Genomic DNA, 26,380 nt, shown 5'->3' with positions numbered 1-26,380 from the left:
TTTTTTGGGTTGCACTATACCCCGGCGATGTCGCCAGGACGACAATGGACTGGACCGACGGGTATTACCGTACCCAGTGGCGTACCTAGGATTTTTCACAGGGGGGGTGGGGGGCAAAACCGTCCGCCAAAAAATTAATTTGACAAGCAAAAAAAAAAAAAAAAAAAAAAAAGGTCTTCAATCACAAATGAAGGATTTCGTATCAGAAAAAAAATTGACAAGCAAAAAAAAAAAAAAAAAAAAAGGGCTTCAATCACAAATGAAGGATTTCTGTTTGATTGAAGTGCAACGATATGTTTTGTATACGAGAAGCGCGAGCTTTTTTTTATGTAGACCCTATATAGTCACCCTACTGACTTAGAAAGGGACCTGTTAAGTTAACTGTTTGCACTGGGTCATGAAGATGATATCTCACCCCCTCTCACCAAATAAATAATGCGAGCGCGAAGCGCCAGCTGAACTTGTTTTGATATCCTGATATGATAACTGGTCGACGTTCTAAGCACTTTTTGTAATCATGAAGTGGATGACAATATAATTAAATAATTGATGCGAGCGCGTAGCGCGAGCTAAAACAATTTCAATTATGAAAATTATGAATAGGTAGGATGTGTATCTCGCTAAAACGAATAATGAAAACTCTAATTCGCGAGAGGCACATTGGCTTGAACATTGGATGTTTAAGCCCCATGTGAACAAATAATTTACTTATCTCAGTTGATCTACAGTTCGCACTTATTTTTATCCCTTGTATGATATATTATCACTATTTGATATAATGTGTTTCACTTTTAAAAAAGTATATATCTGAGAAAAGTTTTTTACAGAATAAAGGTTCGTCTATATTAACACAATTGTCTCGTTCCGTTCAGTCGTTTGATGAGCTAGCCATCTACATTCCATGATAATTGATAATTGTTTAGATTTATATAGACAGGGGCCGCGGAAGCGGGGGGGGGGGGCTGGTTTTTTTTTCCAAAACCATGTACAAAAACGTAAAAATGACCATACGGTTGTGATTTTTTGCATTGTCAGCCCCCCCCCCCCACTTTTGGCTCAGCCCCCCCCCCCCCCACTTTGAAAACCGTTCCGCGGCCCCTGATAGAGACTTTTGAATGTAATTTTCTCGGAAAATTGAAAATGGTTATTACTGTACCTTCAGTCATCACGAAATTTATGCATTTCATAAACCTTAACCAATATTTTTTGTATTTTTCTGCTATTTTTACAACAAACTTTTCTTCAGGGTGAACTTCCCCTTTAATTTTAATCGCGATCTTCAAATTGGCAGTTCTCAAAATGGCGACACACAGTACACTCGAGACTCCGGTGGCAAGAGTACAAATCGACGGCTTGGTATGTATTTTCCTTACTTATTTTGCTTTGTTTTGTTGGTTTTCAATGTACTATACTTTAATTAGTGGAACTTGATTGATTTTGAACAATTCAGGCGAGTGAAAGTGTGTTTTATTCGTTGTTTATTTTGCCGTATGTTTCCCGCGACAGACATGTGTGCGTATGACTCTCCAGTCTCCCTGCTCAATCAATGGACCACACTTTCTGTCATGTGTCTGTACTGTACCGTAGTACTGTACGTCACGGCCACTCACACAACATGCGAGGTTAGTATACTAACCTCGCACAACACATGTGATTTCATAGTGCATTTTGACGTTTTCATTCATCACACGAATGTGAGGGACTAAACTACGCCAAACCTTTCAATATTTGTCCACTATGTTAATCTTGATCGTATGATCAAGTTTATTTGAAAAAGCAATTATAAATTATTTATTAAAGTGTTTTTATCGCTTACCTCCAAATCTCAACCAGGATACTTCGCTCGGTCCGTCCTTAGTCATCCTTCGTACTGCGGTGGAAATTACGCAAACAACAATCGAAATGCGAAATTTTCCTATCGAACATTCTCGATTCAAGTCATGCAAGTCGTCGGCGCATAATAGGAAATTGTACCAAAAATCAACATAGTTCTCTATTTATTCAAACAATTTTTTCTGGGGTGCACTTGACCTTTAAGAGATTTTCCAATGAAAATATTACATGGAACTTGGAAATACAAATCATAATTTGGTTGAACAAAATGTTTTCTGTTAAAGTATAAAACAGAAGAGGAACATATCCTTCACGTATTTTTATATCCAAAATATGTTGCCTTTTTATGGAATAATCACAATGACATAAAAAAATTAAAATGAAAATGGGTAAAGTACCTTTCTAATGATCATTGAGATTTCGCCTATGGAATCATTGTTTGATAATTTTCAAAGCTTTAAATAGATGAAAATGTTCATTGAGAAAATATACATATATATGTATGAACAAAATGATAATGTCCCGATTGTTTCGCATTACGTGCGGGCGTTTGTGTGTGTGTGTAGGAAGCAAGATGTTCGTGTTAATGTTTGCACAAAAAAGGAGAGGGAAAGGAAAAGGGAGGGGGAAAGGTAGAGGAGAGAGAGGGAAAAGGAGACCATAAAATAGAAAGAAAACAAAAGAAAGGAAGAGGGGAAGGGAGAGGGAAAGAAAAATGGAAAGAGCGAGAAAAGAGTAGGGGAGGGAGAAAGGAAAGAAAAGAAGGGAAAGGAAAAGCGAAAAAGGGAAGGGAAAGGGAGAGAAGAAAAGAAGGGAGAACGAAAATGGGGAAAGGGAGAAGGAGAGGGGATAATGGAGGGGATAGGAAAATGTCAAGTTTGAAGATCTGAATATTAACACTAAAACAAAATTAGACTCCCATGTTTTATTTATAAAAATAACATCTTTTTCATGATTATAAAGGTTCAACGTCCCTGTTCTAGGTCTAAACTTCAACATAAATCTACTGGCGCTTCGCGCTTGAATTCTGGAGGTCATTCCTCTTTTAAAAGTATAGGTAATCTGTCGGACTTTTCAAATCCCAAATTTAAATCTTAAGCGCAAATGCCCTCGCATTATTTTTCATTTAGATACAGTCCTGTCATCAATATCAAAAACTCTAAGTGCGAGCTTCGCGCTGGCATCATTTTTGTAAGTGACATTTATGATGTTGTTCATATTTTAAAAATGTCCATTTGTTGAGGTTTAAATGTCCAAAAGTTCAGCGCTCGCATAATTTGTAAGGTAAATAGACCTACCCTTTTAATTGTTATACAAAGGCGCTTATACAACGTCCAGAATGCAGTTTGGAATATTGAAAATAACTATTGGTCCCGCTATTTCTGCCCGTGCGACAAGCATTTATCATTTTGAATCATGAGATTCACCTTTAAAATATGATTAAAAAGTATCGTTAAGACTGAATTAAGAAAAAAAGAAGCTCACGTTTCACGCTCGTTTTTTAATTGATCCGTTAGCTTGTGATAATAATGGTGACTTCGTTAATATATCTTAGCGGACATGTCCACCTTTTGGTGCTTCAAGAAAAATAAACACAACACACAAATAATAATAGAAAACGAACAAGAATAGAATAGATAGTTACCTATACCACTCATGAATTCTTATTTAACAGTCCCCAAAACGTATTTTTTTCGTGTTAGCTTATTTCATATACATATATATATATATAAATATATATATATATATATATATATATATATATATAGGCGTAAATAAATCAAGCATTTTATATATATATATATATATATATATATATATATATATATGTTCCATTGTTCTCTTCATCCATTTCTTTACAATATTTAAATAAAAGAGTTGCCAAAGCTGTTGTACATGTATAACTTTACACACATATATATAGGTCTCCTCATCATGGTTATAAAAAGTGCTCAGAATGTTTTATTTTCAAGTCCTTGTATCAGAATTTTCAGCTCGGGCAGCTCTATCGCATTTTGATTACTATCCTGTTGATTTATTTACTTGAACAAAATATTTAAAATGTCCAGCTTTTAGAACAGATATAAAAAAAAGGTATTCACCTTTGATCATAGATGAGGAAGAAGAAAAAAGTGAAAAAAAATAGTCAACAAACTAACGAATTAATGTGACATAATTTTTCTTCATTTCAAGGCGACTCTTTACATTTCATCATCGCTGATGGCGCTACAATAGAAAATACCGCTTGACAGCAAAAAAAAAAAAACAGAAAGAGGAAATAATGCTGAGCGTCTAAAATGCAGCTAGCAGTACAAGCTGCAGAACCGTAAACAAACATCTTGTGAATAATATCGCGCGCCCTCTTTAAGCAAAAGTTTACAACCACAATGACCCTGCGGTATCTACGTGAAGATCACGAGAAAATGCATTTTTTTTCTTAAAAACACACCAAAGAGAAGACAAGAAACGATCCATATGGTTCGGTAAGTGTCATAGCACAATTAGAAACATTATTTTAGAAGGAATGGCATAGTTATTTTAGTAAAAAGGGTGTGAAAAATTCGCGTGCACCATGTGCATATGAATCCTTCGCACGCGAGATGCATTGATCCCATGAGTGCGTCACGGCATGCTCGGGGAAGGGCGTCTGGGGAGTAAAATTATTTCTACTATAGGCCTAACTATTACTATACGTAAGTTAGGCTTACTCCCCAAGACGCCTGGCACGGCAAGGCATTGGGCCACACAAAGGAGAGTTTTTGGAGAAAACAATGTTGCTCCAAATTACTTGATTTGTCAGTTTAACTTGCTTATCACACAATTTTGTAAATGGAAAAGAAGTTAATTTCCCCCCATGATTAGGCACTCATAAAGTTTTTTTTACACGAAAAATAAGTAAAAATATTAAGAAAATCATGTAAGAAGATGAGCAGATACTCACCGATGATCTTGTCGCCATATTTCCTTAGCCTAGTTACAAGACGCGTATAACTGAGATACGGCGACGATATCATGAGCAGTGCCAATTATAAAAAAAAAAAAAACTTCAATCGGCCAATGATAATCGTGAATTGTAAAATACTTGCACTAGCCAATAGATATTTATGAGCTACCTGTAGATTCCCCACAGGCAGGATGGTAATGAACCCTTGAGTGGGTCTTAAGTGTCAGCATAAAACAGGCTAATTTAGGGGAAAATATGGCACATTTTTTCGGGGAAGTTCAGGCTACTAGAAAAATGTGATCTGAATTGATTATTAACTTGTGTTTGGCATGTATGGAAAGAGAAAATTCAGGGGCTTCTTCTGACAGTAAGGACAAGTTTATATGATCATTTTAAATAAGGATTTAGAGATAAATTGCAAACCCTTGTTTTTGTGTGTGTTGAAATTGCCATTTCTCCATGCGTTTTCTATGGGAAAATGAAATTTCTGTTTTGCTCAATTTTTTTCACTTTGTCGCAATTTTTCTTTGTGATCTGGTTTCCAAATCTTTATAAAAATCATACCATCAGATAGAGCATAAAAAATCCTATTGGACTCTTTATGGACAAGTTTTTGGCATTAATAATAAATTTATAACAGCTCTCGGAAGCTAAAAATTTGGATTTGTGTGTGTCCATTTCTTAACTACACAGTCTATGGCAGAAAAATGCTGAAAATTTACCCAATTTCATTCTTCTTTTTTGCAGCCAATAATTTGATTTTTTTCAAAAATGTTACATTTCTGTCAGTCTGAAGGTCATTTCTCTTCAAATTCACAAAGAAAATGTGATATTTTCTTGAAATAAGAAAAATAATTTTTTTCTCCAGACACCCTAGTCTTACTACTAGTTAGAATCTACTGTTTTTTTCCTTTTAAGTTTATATTCTTCCTGTTTTGGTGCATTTCAGGCGAAAACAGAATAATAATCTTTATTTTGGTAGAGTTCTTTTTATATATTTTAAGAAATATAGACAAAAATCGATGAGCCCTGTCGGGTAGCCAGGATACTTACTCTCCACTTAGCCAGGAATTCCTTCCCATTCATCTGCATGTACCCTGGCCCAAAAAAACCTGAAACTTTTGCCCCCGAGATTTCTACTTCTGATAGTGATAGATCTAGCCCTAAATCATGTAAATGGGATACAACTTCATTTCAGACATTTCTACGCTATCGATTTCATTTTTAAACAAGAATTCATTAAGAAAAATTAGAAAAAAATTGTGAAAAGACGGAGGAGACCTGCCCAATGTTTAAGCCGCCATCTTGTTTCCTATTGTTCTTCCCCAACGTTACGGATGCGTGCCTGAATTCATCGTGCATAAATTATCTCAGCACGAGCAGACGAGTAAGACTTGAACTCTGATCGAAATAAACTTCAAATTAACAGTGAATAGCTGTTAGGCATCATAATTGCACAATCGGTTTAATTTTGCGGGGAATATAAATCAAGTACCGGTAAGTAGTAGTCAAGTTAGACATTACTGTTTATTTTTATGATTGTGTGAACCAAACGAAACGGCCTGCCGACGTATTTGATCTATTTGTATTTATTTTTTTGATGCACCGATTTTGCAAAATCTGCACCGGGGCTCGATCACATCGATCGAACACCGATTTTAAAATCGATTCGACTCAGGCTTATATTTGACTGCCTATTTTAAAACTTGATGAAGTGTAGAGTCTGGTCTTCCTTGGGGCATCTTACATGAGAACCACCAAGAAGTACCTGAAAAATTGGGTCCCAAATATTTATTAAAGTCTTTATCTCTCTGTTTCTCAATCTTAACTGCAGGTTGTGTTGAAGATCATCAAGCATTGTGAAGAAGAAGGAGGCAGTGATGGAGAGATGGTACAAGGAGTCCTCCTCGGCCTCGTCCAAGGTGACACGCTAGAGATCACAAATTGTTTTCCGTTCCCAAAGCAAGCAGATGAGGAAGATTTTGATGAAAGTAAGTATGGCAAGTTACCCCCAAGCCTGCGCAGTCCCCCTTGTCTGCGCACTCACGTATCTGCACGATTCTCGTAAAAGAAGATGCGCGACGACCACAGACTTTATACATGCAATACATAGAAGGATATTCATTAAAAAATCCGACTCAAAATGGTGGTAAAATAATGAATATAGGGCATTTCATGTGACAACCTCGAAATGCAGCCTTTCTCATCAAAATCCTCAAATCGTGTGCAAAGTGAATGGGTGCGCAGACATGGGGTATCATTTTTTTTTTTCAATCTTAAAATGACTGCCCAAGGTTTCTTCCAAGAAAATCCTATATTTCTGTCATATTTTAATGAGATATTTAGTACACTAACTTATGATAATATAAGGAACATTATTAACTGAAAGATTTTGTGAAATAAAAAGAAATTCATGTTAAATCTTCATTCATATCGTTAGGTGCGCAGACTTGGGACCACCATCATACCTTGGAGCTCATTCTGTTTAAACTTTATAGTGGGGAGCAGTTCACATAGAAATAGTGATTGTCACCGACAACTGTTGTACGCTATTCAGAATCCTTGCATCTGATTGGCTCATAACAAATTAGTTAAGACAGGCATGATACTCTCCTGATTCAAATCGGAATTCCGATATTTTAATATTTTTTCCAGATTTTTTCCCCCTTTTTTTTCATTCTTAAAACAAAAAATTATTTTTATTTTTTTTATTTCTTTATTTGTATTTTTTTAAACTGGAAATCCTTTGCCCACGAACATTCTCATGCTGTCTTTTAATGCTTTCTTAAGTCAAATGATAAAACTACCATGCAGACTTACCTTGAAAAATCACTTTCGATTTCGTTACTATTCAAGAGCTTGTAACCCCAACCGGGGCGCCTCGGACTTCGGCGGTGACTTAGCGACCCTTGGCTATTTTTCAGATTTTTTTTTTTCAGAGGGGAATATCATGCCTGTTAGGGAAAATAGCTGACAAGATGCTTCATGATAAAACTACCCTTTTGAAATAAGATATTTGTCATTCATCTTTCTTCACTCTTCATTTTTCATTTTTCTTTCCTTCATTCTTAATGTGTCATTTGTTATAGATTACATCATTACTGATTCTTCGTTCATCTCTTCAACCCTCATTTTAGTCTAGCACACTAGAGGTGAAGGGACACTGAATGTTCATTCCTAAATATCCATTTGTTGATCCTTCCATAAGGCATTATGCTACCAAGAAATTGAATAAATCAGTATTGAATGTCTTGTGACACATTTGGGCTATCACAACGTTACCCCAGATGATCAACATTTTCAAAGAAATAATAAAAGTTAAATGTATGATGCTACATGTATTTAGGGGACTACTGTAGCGAGGTCCAATTCTTCTTACCTCTTCATGTAGCCATGTCCACATCCTCGGGCTCGAGAACAGGAGATGAGCACTGCCTTACATGCCAGATAGGACATAGCCTTTAAAGGTCAAGTCCAACCTAGAAAAATGTTGATTTGAATCAATAGAGAAAAATCAGACAAGCATAACGCTGAAAATTTCATCAAAATCGGATGTAATATAAGAAAGTTACGACAATTTTAAGTTTTGCTTATTTTTCACAAAACAGTTATATGCACAATTTAGTGACATGCAAATGAGAGAGTCGATGATGACCCTCACTCACTATTTCTTTTGTTTTTATTGTTTGAATTTTACAATATTTCAATTTTTAATGATATGACAATAAGGACCAACTTGACTGAACCTTAAAATGTTAAGCAATGGTAATTCAACATGTTCAGGGAGAAATAAAACTTTTTTTCACAGGACAACGGGGAGAAAATTGGAATAGTCCATATTTTATATACTAAAATACAAAAGAAATAGTGAGTGGATGATGTCATCAGTCTCCACATTTGCATACCGACCAGGATGTGAATATAACTGTTTTATGAAATTATAAAGCGAAACATGTCATAACTTTCTTATTTTACATCCGATTTTGATGAAATTTTCAGTGTTATGTTTGTTGGATTTTTCTCTTTTTTGTCAAATCAACTTTTTGTTGGGGTGGACTTGTCCTTTAATATATAGGCGGAGGATGCAGCTTTATCTTTGCCTTATTGACTCTGCGCCATGTTGCATAAAAGTTACCATTACGGTAACTCTACCATGCAATGGTAACTTTGCATGGAATCCTTGATTCTGATTGGTCGTTGATCATTGTTACCATTGGATGGCAAAGTTACCATAATGGCAACTTTTATGCAGTTAGGGGACCCTGATGCAGTTACGTGAAACCTCAGCAATGTGTCTGATGCAGAAGACTACAAACTGACTGCGAGCAGCCCACTGCATGTACACTCCAGTCGTGCGTACATTGGTGTTTTCTTTTATCAAAGAATGTCCGCTGGCAGTTTTTTGTTGCGAAAACCTGCACCAAATCCTGGTCGATAAAAGAAAAACGGGAGCTAGTGCAACACTGGAGTGAATAGGCAGTGGCTGCTTCTTAACCACAGTTTGCTGTATTCTGCATCGATTGCTGAAGTTTTGCGTAACAGCGTCAGACTCATAAAGAGAGAAACAAAAGCTCCACCCTCAGTCTGGATTGTCGGCCAGATAGTACAGGAATAGGGCAATTCCATGCTAGAAAAATCAGCCATTTTCATAACATTTTTCAAGCTGCTGTCCAAACAATCAAGGAACTTCCATTTATTTTGTGGTAATAATAAAGTACTACTCGGTTGTCATGTAAACAAAATGGCAACCAACAAAAATATTGTGTTCAATGGTGAATTAGAGGTGAAAATGTTGCGTGTACGACACATCACATTTTCACCTTCAATTCACCCATAATCAGACATTTTTTGTTGGTTATCAGATTTTCACATAACTATTAAATACCCACTAGATATCTTTATCATTGACAAAAAAAGAACGTTTTATTGCTCAAGCATTCAGCTTTAATAGAAAGTAGAAATTGCTGTCGAAATGTCCCGTACGACATGAATGGAATCGCCCAATAGCTGTATCATCATAATTACCCTGTAAACCAAGTGGGTCTTGTATTGATCAAACCCATAGAAAATTAACAGTTCAGTAGTCAACAGTTATTAGTTCAATGATTTTTGAAACATTTACCATCTTTTCTACTCTTTTTATCCCTTCATTTAGTCCAATATCAGATGGAAATGATGAGGAATTTACGGCACGTGAACATCGATCATCTCCACGTTGGGTGGTACCAGTCGACAAAATATGGCACATTCCTCACCAAGGCACTGCTAGATTCACAGTACAACTACCAACACTCCATCGAAGAATCAGTTGTCCTTATTTATGGTAGGTCACGTTAACATTTTGAAGGCTTATTTTGCTGTCTGTGTTCGACGACATTCGGATATGAATCAAAGAGAGTACAACGCAATATTTGACCAGCATATATATGTTATGTAATGCAACTAGATGGTGGCACATGGCAAAGCCATTTCTCACTTTTCCCTGTCCTGACAATTGCCTGAGGCTAAGTAGTCTTTGCTGAAGGATTTCTCGCTAATACACCGGGTTGGTGTTTCATAAAGCTGTTTGTAAGATACGAATGACTTTAAGAACGACTGGTGATCCTTTCTTGTAGTAAATGGTATATTCATTTGCGATGGTTACGCGCGTAAGAAAGGTTCACCAGTTGTTCTTAATGTCGCTCTTAACTTACGAACAGCTTTATGAAATGGCCCCCAGGGGGTTGTTTCACAAAGATTTAGGTATGCCGATGCGTATAAGGTATGCAACGCTCAATCTCATTGATTAATACGCAGTAGTGCACGTCCTCTCGGCATGATCTGGGGTCTGTTGCAGAAAGAGTTGCGTTTAACCCTAACTAGGCAGGGCTTTTTTGGCTGTTCTGTGGCCGGGGGGGGGGGGGGGTTGATTCAACCCCCCCCCCTGAGATCTCGGCCGTCGATCGCACGAGCGCCGCAAAAATTTGCACGCTGGTAGTGTGCGATGTAATCTACAAGGCTGTATGGTAAAATTTTCCAAAATAATGAGATTTTATTTTATATGAATTAATTATGCTAATTAATGCATAAATCATACTTTTTGCTCTAATTCACTAAATAAAGCTCCTAGAATGCTAATTTTTGGTTAAAAATATTCTTTGTAGCATTCTTAACAATGGCAATTGAAAAAAACTTCGGTTTGGAAATCAATTTCTTATGTATTTTATTGTTTTATGAATTTCTTATGTATTTCTTTGTTTTTCAACCTTTTGTTTTTCTTTGTTTTTTTCACCAGATTTATTGCACAACCTTTTTGAAGCATAATTATGCTAAAATCAATTGCTTTCAGCTGTTTAAAGTAAAAATAATCATATCTTTATGAATAAGATGAGAAAACTCAATTTGCATTGACTTTGTACACAAAATCGCGTTTTGGAACAATTTTTGGTCTGACATGCACTTACAAAATGTTGCGTAATTTCGGAACCGCGTACCCGGGCGTCGTAAATTTTGTCTCAAAAGATGCGCGAGACTTAAAAGTATAAACTCTGCGAGTGGCGCGGTCAAAAAAAATGTAGAAAATGTAGAGGGGGGGTTGATTCAACCCCCCCCCCCCCCCCGGCCATTTTAGGGTTAAACGCAAGTCAAAAAATCAATCACAAGTCCCAACTGCCCACTATTGATTGGTTGAAAATCAGAGTTGCTATTGATTGCAACTCTTTCTGCAATGGGCCCCTGACCAATTCGGTCATTCCTTTTATAGCGCACGCAACTAGGCATTTAAGTGCGACTCTAATAGGGTGTTGCAAGATACTTGCGATTCCCAGACCTATTATGATTTATGATATTCCGCTTGATACATCAGATCAGAAGAATGTTTCCTAACTTGCTATATTCATATTTTACATGGCAATGTGGTAATAATGGATCTCAAGGTATAACCTCTGTTTATTTTGTTCCTTGCAGATCCTGTCAAGACGTCTAAGTCCAGTTTGAGTCTCAAAGCTTACCGGCTAACAGAACAGGCAATGAGTGTATCACAGGATATGGAATTCACATTAGAGAGGTGAGAACAGATTGAAACTAGGGACTGGTAAAAAAAAATAGTCAAAACATTTTTAAAACGCTGTGAAAGTCTACATGTGGGACTCAATATTGTGGTCCCACATGTAGACTTCCATGTGTGACATCAACTGAAAGCGATCTTTCAGAGTCGAGAAAGAAGGGAATATTCTTCATTTTATTGATAGTTTCCATCTAAATCAAACAATTTAAAGAAAATATGGAAAATAGATGGGCATTTCATATATGTAAAGATATAAAATGTGAAACTTCAGCAACTTTGAGGGGAGGACCCGGAGGTTCATTTTTTATTAACCCCCTACCCTTCCCTGACCCACCAGTTAATCCTAACTGCCCGTTTTTCTGTGCAAACCGTTCACTCAAAGAAAGTGGTCTTGATGTACAGCTTAAACTTCCTAAATTTGACTCGTGCTCAGAAATTTCCTGCTTGTTTTGCAAGTTGTCTATGTTCTACTCAGTCAGACGGCAGGTCCCAAGAAAGTGGCTTCTTTCATCCAAGTGATATTCATGACTTGAGATGTTTTGCATATTTAATGAGCTTGATGCAGACCAAAACACCTCTTTTCATTCGGTCATTGCTGCTCTAATTGTGCGTCGAATTTCATGATTTTGGTATCATTGTAAAGAAGAAGAATCATTCTTTCAGGTCATGTGTTTGAATTTATTCAAAGATTTTGTAATATAGGTTCAAATTTTGTTCTAAAATATGCTGCAAAATAATTATTTTCACCTGACAAAAGCTGCTATTTTCACACTTTATGTTTGTTTGAGCCCAAATGATTTTTAGATCATGATAAAGCTGAATATGTATGCTTTAAAATGGTATAGGTTTCAAAATAAGAATTGGTTTAATCGGGTCAAGATCACACTTTTCATAGGCCAAGTACATAAAGCAGCTTGAAAACAAGAATACTGCACCCTGATTGGTCAAAGAGACCACACACTGGCAAATTCCAACGGTTCCAGTGCCTGGGTTCATGGGATGGTCACACTTCCCATGTGGTAATCTCCTCAAATTACCCGGGCCTGTTGTTCTGTAAACCTTATCCAGCCAATCAGAACTCTGGATTTCATGCAAGTACAAAATTTCTGAAACCTCGTCTTGTACCTTGGTGGGAAAAGTGTGATCTTGACCCGATTAAAAGGTGCCGCATATCAAGAGTGGCATTGTGAGAAAGTACAGAAGTTCAGCTTTATGGTGGTATATATATCATTGAGGCTCAAAATAAAAAGTTTTGCACAATTTGCAAAAGAAAACAGAGGAAGAAAATTCAGTTTTGAGGCACATTTTCAGGCCAGAAATTTACTTATTTATCAAAATATTGTATACAAAATAAATGACCAGTATGAAAGAATAACATTTACTCTATCTGATGGTGCAATAATATTTCATTTAACTTGAGATCAGGGGTATGATGAGAGTTCAGATTTTTATCTGTTTTCAGATTTTTTCGTTTTGATTTTCAGCTTAATTTCAGCTTTTTGGCTTTTGGCTTTTTGGCTTTCCTCTGTACAAAAAGTATGGGAGCTCTTTCTATTTCAGGCTTTTTCTACAAGTTTCAGCTTTTTTCAGATCTTTTTATTTGTGACCACTCACACCCCTGCTTGAGATTAAAACAGGTAAATTCTTTGAGAAAGAAAATCTCACGAATCACGAGATTTTGCAAGGAGGATGATTCAGCCACGAGATGATTTGGATGAATCTGGCCTTTTTGCTCATTAGCATAGGGACCTGCGGTCTGACTGTACTCATTTTTGGTCAACATTCCCAATCAGAATATTCTGATTGGGAAGAAATGATATTTTTGCAGTTGCTGACATAATGCCAACTTCCACACAGTTTTAGATTATCCAATTGAATTTAAGTTTTGAGTTCACTCTTTATCTCTTTGTTTCTTTCACTCACTTCACAGCATCAGGAAATCAGGGCTTAGTTTTGACAAACTCTTCGAAGAGATCCCCATCGCGATCAAGAACTCTTACTTGGTGAAGACACAGATCTGTGAGATCGAAGGTCTTTCTACGCCTGGTGACGACAACTTCCTTAGCCTCTCCACAGGGTAAGTCAAATTTGTTATTCTTTAAAATATATTGTTGGGGTATCGTTGTCTAGTGGATATGACTCTTATCTTTCAATCTGAGGGACTTGGGTTTGATTCCAAGCCATGGTGTGTTTTCATTCAGCAGGAAATTTACCCACATTGTGCTGCACTTATCCAGGTGAGGTGAGTGGTAGAAACTTACTATTTAAAATGCAGCATGTGTAATAGCTACTCTGCTAAAGCGATGTAATTCTGCATTACTGTAGAGCACTATATAAGGAAGTATGATTATTATAAAAATATTTCACAAGTTATGACAATCATCTACCAGCTTTCGACTGACGGCCCTCAGCGAATCCCAGCATTATCTTCAATAAGATGAAAATATTCAATGCATTTGACAACTGTCAAAAATGATCGCTAGCTGCAGTAGATTAGTGTAAAAAAAATAACAAATTTAGAAAGTTAATCCTTATTGTCCATCTGATTTCGGTCAAATTTCTTTGATGGATGTGCATAGAGATATACCATCTTCAAAAAATGTTATGTAGGAAGTTCTAAATATAATTTTTTTATTCTTTTTTTTTCAAAATTGTATTTTGTGTACCAACCAGGTAAACTAGCATAAGTTGGCATTCCTTGGGAGCATTTCATCAACATTTTTGTCTCACAAGTTGTCAGATCTGACAACCTTCGTTGATTTTGATTGGCCGAGAAAGTACTGTAGCTATGGTAACTGTCAGACAAAAGATTCCCGTGCGCACAGCTTTTTGAGGAATTACTTCCTGCTAGTACCAATTTACCTCACCTGGATTGAGTGCGGCACATTGTGGGTTAATTTCTTGCTGAAGGAAATCATGCATTGGCTTAGGATTGAACCCACATCCCTCAGATTGAAAGACAAGAGTCTTAATCACTAGACCACAACGCCTCCACAAGTCCTTTCATGAAATGCTCCCCAGAAAACAAATATTCTCTCAAGTCAAAGCATCTTTTTAGATTAGTTTATACAAAACATGCATTTTATATCTCTTCTATTTCTAAGTAGATTTTTTGCTGAGCCAAACAGATTTCTGTGGTTCATGTACTGTTGTGCTCAAGTGTTAGGGAACCCCACCACAAAAAACACTCCTTCATGCTGAGTGTTGAATGTAAACAACAATACTACAATGTTCAGTGAGCCCAGAGAAACCTTACTCAAAGTAATGTATCACCTGACCTCACAACTGAATATCTAAAACATAGGCAGAACTTGAACACTTTAAATATAATTAATTTAATTTTCTGGTGGGATTCACTAACTTTTGAGCACCACTGTAGATTAAACTAAGGCAAAATTTACCTATATTTTTAAAATTTGATTTTATTTCAGGACCCTTCTTGAGAAGAACGTAGAACTACTTATGGATCAGGTGGATGAGCTGTGGCAGGACACCAATAAATTTGTCAGCTATCAGCGTAATATGGCAAAGACCAACGCAGCCAGACAACAACACATACACAAAAGGGTAAGGTGTCCTTTCGTTCTCGTACAGACTTTCAATTTTCAACTTGGGTGGGTTTATAGGGTAACAACTAACAAAACGTGATGTCGGCAATTTTCTTTTTGTGCATTTAAGCATTTTCATTTTGTGCATTTAAGCATTTTCATTACCATATTTCCAGTTAAAATATTGCTTTTTTTATCATCAGTACATTTGGTCCCAATTGGATTGATGATGGGACTTGTAGAGCGTCTCATCAATATTTTGTCTGACAAGTTGTCAGATCCAACAGCTTTCCTTGATTTTGATTGGCTGGAATCACAGTTCTTATAGTAACTGTCAGATACACATGCATCATATTTCGTATCCAACTATTTTTTTATATTTTTCATGTTTTCAAGGGGGATCCACACTTAACAACTATTGCTTTTATTGGACCCCTTCATTTCCATTTGCTCTTTTATTTTTATACTGCTTTTCTTTATAATGTCAATCCTTAAATGTGTATGAATTTATATTACTTTGTGTCATGTTTGAATGGAAATGAAATAAAGAATTGAATTGAATTAAAAATCCAACAGATCCTTTAGCAAAACTCCCCCAAGCCTTGATATGATTCACTCTTTGACTACCACTATGACATTTTTTATGGGTTTTTAATATTTCATCACTTCCATCACAGAACCAGGAAAATGCAGCCAGGGAGGCGAGAGGAGAAGCCCCTCTGCCTGATGAAGATCTAACCAAGATGTTCAAAGCCCCCACCATGCCTGCACGTCTGGACACCATGCTCCTGGCTGGTCAGATGAAGAACTACTGCACAGAGATCAAGCGCCTCTCGTCCCAGAGCTTCGGCAAGCTATTTATGGCCGACGCACTTCAACCAAAACCCTCTTCATGAGAAAAAATGTCCCTTTTCTTCGCTTTTCACCATGTCCCAGAGTCTGTCCCCCAATAGCATGAAAAATGGCTTGAAACAGTGTTAGGAATTCTGTGGAAAACTAGCCATCTTCATCCCACAGTTTCTGCAAGCTGTTACCGGCTGACACGCTCTAAAGGAAACCTTCATCATGAGATACAGTTACTTTGTTCCGCTTTTCTTTATGTTCTTGAACCCTTTCCCTGAAAGAGCAAAAGATACTGTTTCAGGACTTTTGTAAAGGAAACCTAGTAATTTTTATTCCCAGAGCTTCGGCAAGCTATTTGTGGCTAGTGAACTTGATTCAAAGGCTTCGTTCTGAGGTATAGTTCTTCTTTTCCCCTTTTCCCCTTGTCCATGAACCCACCCCCTGATTAGGGCAAAAGATACTGTTTCAGGACTCTTGTAAGGAAACCTAGCAATTCACAGTTCCAGAGTTTCTGGAAGCTATTCATGGCTTATGCACTTCAACACAATACCTTCTTCAATGTGATTTTTTTTCTTCTGCATTTCCTTGTATTCCTGGACCTTCTTCATAAAGAAAGAACTGTATCTTCTTTCTTCCTGCTATCTCCATGTTCCAGGGCCCATTTGCATATAAGGTACTATTATGGTAACTTTGCCTTCCAATGGTAACTACCATGGTAACAATGATCATCAGCCAATTAAAATCATCAAGGATTCCATGAAAGATACCATTGGATGGCGAAGATGCCATGATAATAACTCATATGCGATCGGACCCAGAGTGACTAGTTTTCCTGTTCATGAAACATGTATCATTTTGGTTGTTTGTGGTCGCGTTTTGGGAAGATAGGTTTGTCTTTGTGTTTCTCATACGATTTCTGATAGTTTATGTCAATTCATGAAAATTAATTTAAAAACCACATTTCTCAGGCCTTTTAATTATTTGAAGGATTTTGATTTGGGAAGGGTTGTATTTATTTCATCGCTTATAACTGTGTGAGAAACACAAGAGATTAGTGATTTTTCTCAGTCGCGACGGGGACGTATTCTACAATATAGAAAATCTATTGTCAAAATCCCTTCATGACGAAGCAGTCTTTGTCGGAAAATCAGTGAATCAAAACAGCAGTTTCATCCTGGACTCGGGACGAACGAGATATTTTTTTTTTTTTCGTCAGCTCAGAATTTTACGACGATCAGCTGTCTTGGTTCGCCAATTTTCAACAAAGGCCTCTCAGCTGTTCATTGTAATTTGACAGCATTTTCAGTAAACTTTCTATGTTGTATATAGAATCCGTGCCCATCGGGATTGCAAAAACTTGCTAATGTCAAATTGGGACTGGGTGTCATACTCCTCGACAACTGTTACAGGAAGCAAATAAAAAAGAGTGTAACTGTAAAAGAGTAAACTGTCTGTAATTTACATAGATGCAATGTATTAGCACAGCAGGATCATTGATTTTCTCTGAATTTTGGCATGGAAAAAGATTTGTGACAGTCCTGTAAACATATTTTACCCCTTGCCTGCTTAGAACTGGGTGGTCACTGTACAAAACCTATGGGAATTACAGACTACTGTAGTCAATGGGTTAAAATCAAAGTTTTGGTTAGTATAACACTTGCTGTCTTTTGTGAAAGTAGGCCCTCATACACAGTATCCCATCTGAATCATGTAGACTCTTTGAATTTGTATGATATTGAATTGGCAATTGTTTTTCACCTTTCACAACAAATTTCCTATCAATGACAAGTGCTTGAGTTCCAACAAAGTTGCTCCCAGCCAATCCGATTGCAGGGTTTAAGTAGCTTATAACATTGCCTGGTAGAGTGTCGTTTGTTGTGGTTTTTGTGAATCTGGGCCCATTTATATAAGAATCCATTCTATTGGATGCTATTAGAAAAAGTATGAGGCATTCAGGGGAATGTTTCATGGAGCAAGATGATGATAATATCCACTGACATCTATGATAGGCTATTGAAATCCTTGCATCCGATTGGCTGTGGGCAAATTTGTCATTGAAAGTCATTGGCAAAATACTTTGTGAAATACCCCTCAGGGCCCTGTATTACAAAGTGATGCAAGAGATTGAATTTAAACTCAAACTGATATTGATCTGAATGACTTCATAATTTGGGGCCCGTTTCATAAAGGACTTGCAACTGTCGTTACTTTGCCATTATGGCAACTACCATGGTAACAGGGCTCATCAGCCAATCAGAATCAAGGTTGCCATAGTAGTTGCCATAATGGCAAAGTTACAACAGGTGTAACTCTTTATGAAACGGGCCCCTGATATCAATCACAGTTTGAATTTGATTTGAATGTACATGTATTGCCTCCCTTTGTGATGGGGGACCCAAAGAATGATCTGTCTTTTGAAGCGTGAGAAGTAATCTTCATTGTAGGATGTACCTTGGAATCTGTACAGATTTCAGTCATAGATTAATGTTATTTCAACAAAAATGAATAAAGATATCCATAAAAACAATATCAATCTGATTTCACATGCTTATCTTGTGTCCCAAATGATAGAAACGTATGATTTATTCTTTCTATGAAAATCATTCACTTTATTATGTTCTATTTCTGAGATAAAGAAATTTTGGTTGGAATTTGATTTTTTATGTCTTTATCATACTGATATCCAGGCAAAAAAAAAATATATAATTTTCAGGGGGTACTTTTGCGACTTGCTACCTGAATCTACAACATTGCAACAACTGGGGATTTTCCAGGCTCTTTTTTTAGTTCCAGGTTTTTTTGAGCAACTTAGGTGAATTGATTATTATTTTACTTCTGTCATTTCACCCTTAGGCCCCTGGTTCTTATCCTGGGCTCTCTCATTGATTTTTACAACAGGCCCCTGTAACAAAAAACCTAGTGATTGATCGCGGGGCAAATTTCTCCAATTAAAATGCATGGATTATTGTGTATGATCAATCCTTAAAATCAACCCGCGATCAATAGCCGAGCTCTATGTTACGGGGTCCTGGTTCTCTTCTATCGACTCACATTATTCTCTCAATCACCGATAAAATACCCTCTATTTCTTTCACTTTTGTTTCCATTATTTTTATACGCCTATCCTAGACGGGACGTATTATGGTATCACGCTCGGTGACCGTCCGTTGGTCTGTCTGTTAACTTTTCCTTGTGAACGCAATAACTTTAGTTTGACTTAACCTAGGCTCACATAATTTGGTTTGAATGATACTAGCATAGATCCCAGTAAACTTATTGATTTTGGGGTCAAAATGTCAAAGGTCACAGCGAAATGTTTTCATCTTACCCTTCTGCAGTTAACACTATAACTTCAGTTTAACTTAACCTAGGCTCATATAATTTGGTTTGTATGATACTAGCATGGATCCCAGGAAGCCTATTGATTTTGAGGTCAAAAGGTCAAGGTCACAGTGACGTGTTTTCATCTAGTACCCTTCTGCAGTCCTTATAAACATGATAACTTCTGTGTCACTTAACCTAGAATCATATAATTTGGTGTGTATAATACTAGCATGGATCCCAGGAAGCCTATTGATTTTGAGATCAAACGGTCAAGATCACAGTGACATGTTTTCATCTTACCATTCTGCATTCCTTGTAAATTCGATATCTTCTGTGTCACTTAACCTAGGCTCATTTAATTTGGTTTGTATGTTACTAGCATGGATCCCAGGAAGCCTATTGATTTTTAGGGCAAAAAGTCAAAGGTCAAGTCGCCACCTCTCACTTTTCTTGCTTGACCAATAACTCCATTTTTCCGCATTACAGGCGGGCGTATTATGTGCTCTTGTTTTGTATTGCTTCAATATTTCTCTCTTGTATTCCTTCTATTACTCTCCGTCACACTCCCACCATTTCCTTAGCTAGCTCACTCCCTCCTCCTTTCCCCTCTTTCTACTCTCTCCCTCTCCCTTCCTCTCTTTCCCACTCACATTCCTCTCTCTCTCTCCCTTCATCTCTCTCCTGTCTCCATCTCTTCTATCCCTTACCCCCCCCCTTCTCTCTCTTCCTGTCTTGTGACATATCTTTAATACATGGACAAGAAACTGTGTAAAAAATAATTCACAAATAACAACTTCACATAAACTTATTTCACTGTTGTGCTTTTTCTGTGATTTATTCCATTGTGCGTACATGATTTCAAAACAGGAAATATCATTTCAACATGTATATTTAATGTACATTGAAACAAGTGTGTAACAAAGCAATCCACCAAACAAAAGTAAGGATTTTAAGAGAGTATTTGATTTGATCATGAAAATGAAGAATTTGTTGTTCATTCGAGCAAAGAGAGAGAAAAAAAAATGTTCATAATCTTTGTTTCATCATCAAGTCAGAAAATAAAAGCAGCATTCAAAATTAATACATTCATTTAATTTGAAAAATATATTACTATATTCAATAAATCATTTGAAGGAGAATGACATGACAAAAATAAACATTGTACTCGAAAACTGGATTAACATTTTTGCTACTCAGTACCGACTAAAGTGTATTAACATGGTTGAGTATCACCCTGCAGCTATAAAACTGGTGCTTTTTCGAGACATTATACAACTATAGTTGTGTAAACCTGTGCATCTCACTAAATCACTGACAATTATACAATATTTACACATCAAGACACCTGTCAATACAAACTAAGATCAGAAAATGTTTCACATTCCCTACTTAACTTTCTATTGATTAGGTATTTGTCTGTCTATACACGAGTTGTAAGAAGACCTCTCTACGACCACTGTACATGTACAATAATTGGGCGATGAGGGCAGCAGACAAGGGTCATCGCGACCCCTGCCCGCGGGTTAGAGGGAAAAAGTGTGTTAGTAAAAAGAATGAATAATACTGTGATGATACTAATCTATCGAACGACACACATCGCGTGTGCCGTCCCTATACTATGTTAGAGCGGAAAAGGGTGCAGGAAAATATATAAACGGGTGTGCGTGTGCAAGGTTTGGTGTTAGTTAACCCAATAAAACCCAAAGCTTTTTGTTAGTAATATTAGTTGCTAGATTGTTAGTACTAGTAGAGTTGTTAGTAAACCACTAATACCAAATGTGGATGAAATCTGAACTAGCATATATAAGACTAGTTCCTTGTTAGTGTTTAGACTTATAATGGATGAGTTTGAAGTAATGATATGAAAACTGATGTACTTCCTGTGTTAGTATTGTGTTAGTTCTGTTGAGATACACTATAAGCAAATGATGACAATGGTGTTTGGATGGTCAGATGTGAAAAGCATTATCATTAGAATTGATGGATTAGTGTACTGTGCATCCCAATACCATTTTGGAGCTGAATTCCTGGCATTGTTTCACATACAAAGCATTCCAATCCCCCAAACATCCACAGCAGTCTAGGAATGTTGCAGGTGCAATGCTGGTCAAACACTCCTATGTGGAAGTGTTTAGATTTACTCTGTTTTGACAAATGAATTTGCATGCATTGTCATGACAGCATTGTACATCTTTTTCACACTGGTAACACAAAGAAAGCCTATTCTATTATCCTACACATTGGTATGTGTGTAACTCTGAACTGTGGTCATGTATTATGTTCACAATGTAATCCCTTCTGTACATTTCCAGTGTTGAATGGGATCATATGTCCTACATAGACACAGCACATTATTTCATATATGACCACAATTTTCACATGAGCATTTCAGAGCCAATACCCAAAACATGGCTAAATGGAAACTGTGTTTCACTCGATCCTGTGTGGCACTGTCCACACAAGGTCAATTAGATATCGTTCTAAAGGTTAGTCATGAGATTGGTTTTACAGATGAGCTTGTTGTTAGTAGTATTAGACTGGTGCAAACCTTACTGGAAAGAAAAGTGTCACACAGTGTGTTCACACAGCAGACTATGTGATGATGTTATTCACAGTGTGAACATGATTTTACACTGCCTGCACCTACAGTGTGAGTGTTCAGGGTGCGTTCACACAGTGGACTGTGGAAATTCAATTCACAGTGTGAAGATGACAACACATTGTGTTCCACACTGTGAACACACTTCTGGACATACTGTGGAAGAGCTTTATTTCCAGTAGAGGAATTAGTATTAGTACTTCGTGTTAAGGTGAGCTAACTGATCTGTGCTAAATTAGTATTCTGATGATGTTAATGACTATCATGGAAGGCTAAGTGATGTTAGTAATAGCAAGAATCGGTCCCCCGATAATGCTTGTCCATACCGGATCAAACAGGATCAAGCCAGGGTAGATGGGTTAACAAGAAAGATGAAAAATGAAAAGAGTATGATGAAGTGCAGGGTGAATGATGAATTTATTGATGGATAGATAGGTATATGAAAGGGTGAGGGATGAAAAGGACAGTGTCACTAAATTCTACAAAAAGAGTGCCTTTAGAAGACTCGGAAGCCATTTTCAACTCCGTAGAATATGATGATCGATGCGAAGAGCATGCACATACAACAACTATTAGAGAGAGCAAATCTTTTACAAATTGCAAACAAAATGACTAAATTGTGGTATACACAAGACAAATAGCAAAAACACAGTTGATTCTATCTTTTGCTGGTGCATAATGAAAATATGCAAATAATGCCTCTGACGTCATTGTAACATTTTTGATGTCATATTTTTGATAGTCTAGTTACGAAACTCACAATAGCTTTGCAAAGATCATCATACCCTTCACAGTTTTTCCATTACGAGGAAGCTCTGACTATAAGTTTAATTTATGACTTCACACGAAATGATGCATTTCTATTTACATTGCATTGATTATATACACTTTTTACAATTACATGGCGATATTTCAACATTTTGCCACCACTGAACACATTTTATACTTGTTACAATGGTGCATGGTTAACATAATAATAATAGTATAGATGAATGGTAAAATGGTGATACAATATTCTAACGTGTTGCACGCCCTCTAGCGACGGAGAGGACACAGTCAGAGCAGCTGGATTCAGCTGATGACGTCATCACGTCTTCAGGCATGCACACTACAGCTACAGTCAAGAATTTCCATTTTTCTTGTTATTTATGATGTTGCACATTGCGTTCTCTCGGAATCGAGGTTGCCTCGCAAGGCAGAATAGTATTTAAAAAAAATCTAAATATACATATATATGAAATAACATCCCACCTGTGTCGTACATAGTAAACTTGAACGGAAAACCGCGGTAAACCGACATAAAACACCGTAGAGGACCGCGGCAAAACACCGCAAACTGAATATTAGTAGCCCCGTTTTTACTCGCTCGTATACCTGCGCACCGAGTTCGGCCTAAAGAAATGCATTGAATTTCTCATTAATAACTAAACAGAACAATGTTTGGAATAGCTTTTGGCCTTTAAATCTCTTAAACAGATTGAGAGCACTTGCCAAAACCATATTGTATTTAACACGACCTTTATCCATCGGCGAGATTTCATCGACGCAATACAAATAATAATAATGAATGTATGGATAACAATTTATCCTCAGCATCAACTTAAATTTGATCAGGCCGACATGTCTTTGGATGTTACTTTTTGTATTTGCATTTTCACTGACAATAACAATAATGCCATCGTATACGGCCGCTACAGATAGGCATGCTTTAATTTAAAGCATGCAGTACGACTTTTTCTAATCTTCTAATCTACATTAATGATTGCACATGCATAGACCCAAAATGGCTGCGTTTTTAACGCAACCATAAAACACTTCCATTAGACAATGGCAATGATATATAATTCAATAATAACGTGCAGTATAATAAAGATAATGTAAAAGTGCTAAACACATTCAAGGAAAATGTTCTACTCTACTTACAATTTATGGCAGTGAATGGCATTTTCAACGCTTTAACAAGCATCGTCACCGACGTTACCAGGGCAACACATTCGTCACCATGGCAACCGTCAGATGACGCGGCAAACACGTCTCAGAAAAAATTAAAATGCTCCCTTTCAATATAACATTTCCCGCCTACATTATCATGATTGATATACATTATAAAAGCACTGCTTCCATTATACAGTGTGGAAGTCATTAAATCGAACACGACAGAGGACCTTTGTGAGATTGATTTGAAATTGATTTGAAATTGCTAGCTGTAAAAGAGCAGAGAATTTGCTGGGAATCGGTATCGATATAACAGTCAAAAATCCGTTTTCTTGACTTTTCATTGTTTTGACGTTTTTTAGTGTGTTATTTAAGAAATAAGAGGACTGGTTTGATTTGCTTGATGTTTAATGAAAGGTTGTTTCCTTTGTTACTATATAACATTATATTGAAAACATTCAACCTTTAAGAAGTAAATCGGATGAATAAAGAAGAAAAAAAAAGGATTTTCACTTTTGATTAAGACGTAGAGTGACCTTACAGTCTCTCCTATATCAACGGTGCGCAGTGCAATCACTTAAATGAGTAGGAATGCACATTTTCTTACAAAAAAAATCACTGTAAATTCGTTCCTTAAGAAATATTTTCACCAGATTTTCCAAAAGCAATCAATGGGTATTAAAAGCTATGGTTTCGAGACTCTTTCGTTCTTTTTCTTCCAATGTCATTAATCCATTCCATAACGATCACGGTCCAACTGCCCTTCTCATACTACAAAAAAAGATTTCGAAATAAAATAACTTAAAGGCCTATATGCTACAGATTGATAAATGCTTGTTAATTGTAAACTGTACCTCTGAATGCTGATGGTCTGCTATTATAAACATGCATCTATTTCCAAAGTATAATTATGACGAACTCTTCTAAAGAGAACGGAAAAATGTCAAGTCTACGATTAAGATAGGCGAAGAGTTACAGCATGACTGCAAACGACTGGGTTTGCAAGACTAGATACCCATCACCAAGAATACAATAAGTTTTTTTAGCACACATTTGCGGTCCTCTGACTGCATAAGCTTGGAAAACACAAGCCATCATAGTCGATCACGACAAAAATTGAAAAAAATACATGCTCATAAAAGTTCAAAATTCATCGGGAAAAGCATGACGATAAATGGGTAAACCACACATTCATCCTCATACCTTTTCTGAGTGAAAATCGAAATGACATAACTATGTACAAGATAGTATTTACAAAACATTATTTTACAAGATATAAATCTACACCTTGATACATGAACGAGATCCTTGAATTTGATTGATTTTTGTTTTGTTTTGTTTTTGAGCAAATTGTAAAAAATCATTAGTTGGCCTAGTTATTGTTATTTGTGAGATCATAGCACTTCCATGAGTAACATTGCCCCTGTTCATTTGACAATCTTGAAATAGAACTATGACTGAACTTCATTAATAAACTACTGATTCTGAGAGCTATAAAATGAAATAAATCTAAAGCTAACAAACGTCAACGAAGCCCAAATACTCCGTATAGACATTCGGCAAGCTGAGCTTAGCGATGTCAACGAAGCAATTCGATTGACTCTTCAACGTTTTACTTCTACATTATTACCAAAATGGAATGTATGAGAAAATAATATTCCTACCAAGAAGCAAACTTCGATGATAGAACTTAGTTGTTTGGTAAATTGCACAACGCCGACCAACATATTTTTAATGTATAAATCTGATTTTATCATTTTTTCTCTTTTTTGCTCTTTTTTTTTAATTGCACATTGCCGAGCATGCTAGACTTTAAAAGCCATATAAAATTCCTTTCAATTTTTTTTTTAATTTCTGGGTTTTTTTTAATTCATGAAAATTGCACACTGTCCCATTTTCGTTATCCTCTTCCACCGTACGCTTTATAATTGATAGTTGTCAACATTTAGAAAGTGCACATGTATAGATTTGATGATAACAGATTTTAAAAAAACACGACTTCAGATTTTAAGACGCCATGTCTTGGCCAACATATTGCACTTAACTTATTATCCACTGCACCTTCCGCAACCCCCCGCCCCCCCCCTCCATCCCCTGAAGAACTTCGCTGAGTTGTAAACCAGCAAAATGGAATGAAATTCACATAACATGAAATGCTATCAAACAAGAGAACCTAAAACAATCATTATACAAGATCATGCAGCTTTTTATACAATATATATACTTCCTATTTTTTTCATAAGCTAAAAAACAAAGGACGATACACTTTAAATTTCTTAGCAGATTTTTTATTTCTCCTGAAATGTTTA

The 26,380-nt window shown here is 36.5% G+C and overlaps 1 protein-coding gene across 3 annotated transcripts; it reads left to right on the top strand.

The window, feature by feature from the left end:
- The first annotated feature begins 1,249 nt into the window (after positions 1 to 1,249).
- On the top strand, positions 1,250 to 18,742 carry LOC135157329 (eukaryotic translation initiation factor 3 subunit H-like). Of its 3 annotated transcripts, XR_010296334.1 has the most exons (8): positions 1,261 to 1,356; positions 6,612 to 6,768; positions 9,933 to 10,100; positions 11,723 to 11,822; positions 13,753 to 13,899; positions 15,254 to 15,389; positions 16,048 to 18,391; positions 18,491 to 18,742. XR_010296334.1 is itself a non-coding variant. In XM_064112508.1 (7 exons), the coding sequence occupies exons 1-7, from the start codon at positions 1,300 to 1,302 to the stop codon at positions 16,264 to 16,266; spliced, it is 984 nt and encodes a 327-aa protein (XP_063968578.1). In that variant the 5' UTR covers positions 1,250 to 1,299; the 3' UTR covers positions 16,267 to 18,742. The 3 variants fall into 3 exon arrangements, 2 of the variants coding, with proteins under 2 accessions (XP_063968578.1, XP_063968579.1); XM_064112508.1 differs by having other exon boundaries at positions 1,250 to 1,356; positions 16,048 to 18,742; XM_064112509.1 differs by lacking the exon at positions 1,261 to 1,356 and adding an exon at positions 4,262 to 4,320 and having other exon boundaries at positions 6,578 to 6,768; positions 16,048 to 18,742.
- The last annotated feature ends 7,638 nt before the right edge of the window (positions 18,743 to 26,380 follow it).

This window comes from Lytechinus pictus, chromosome 17 (genome assembly GCF_037042905.1).
Source record: "Lytechinus pictus isolate F3 Inbred chromosome 17, Lp3.0, whole genome shotgun sequence".
NCBI lineage: Eukaryota > Metazoa > Echinodermata > Echinoidea > Temnopleuroida > Toxopneustidae > Lytechinus > Lytechinus pictus.
Note: the sequence above shows the minus strand (reverse complement) of the source record. Positions and strands in the feature narration are given on the sequence as shown.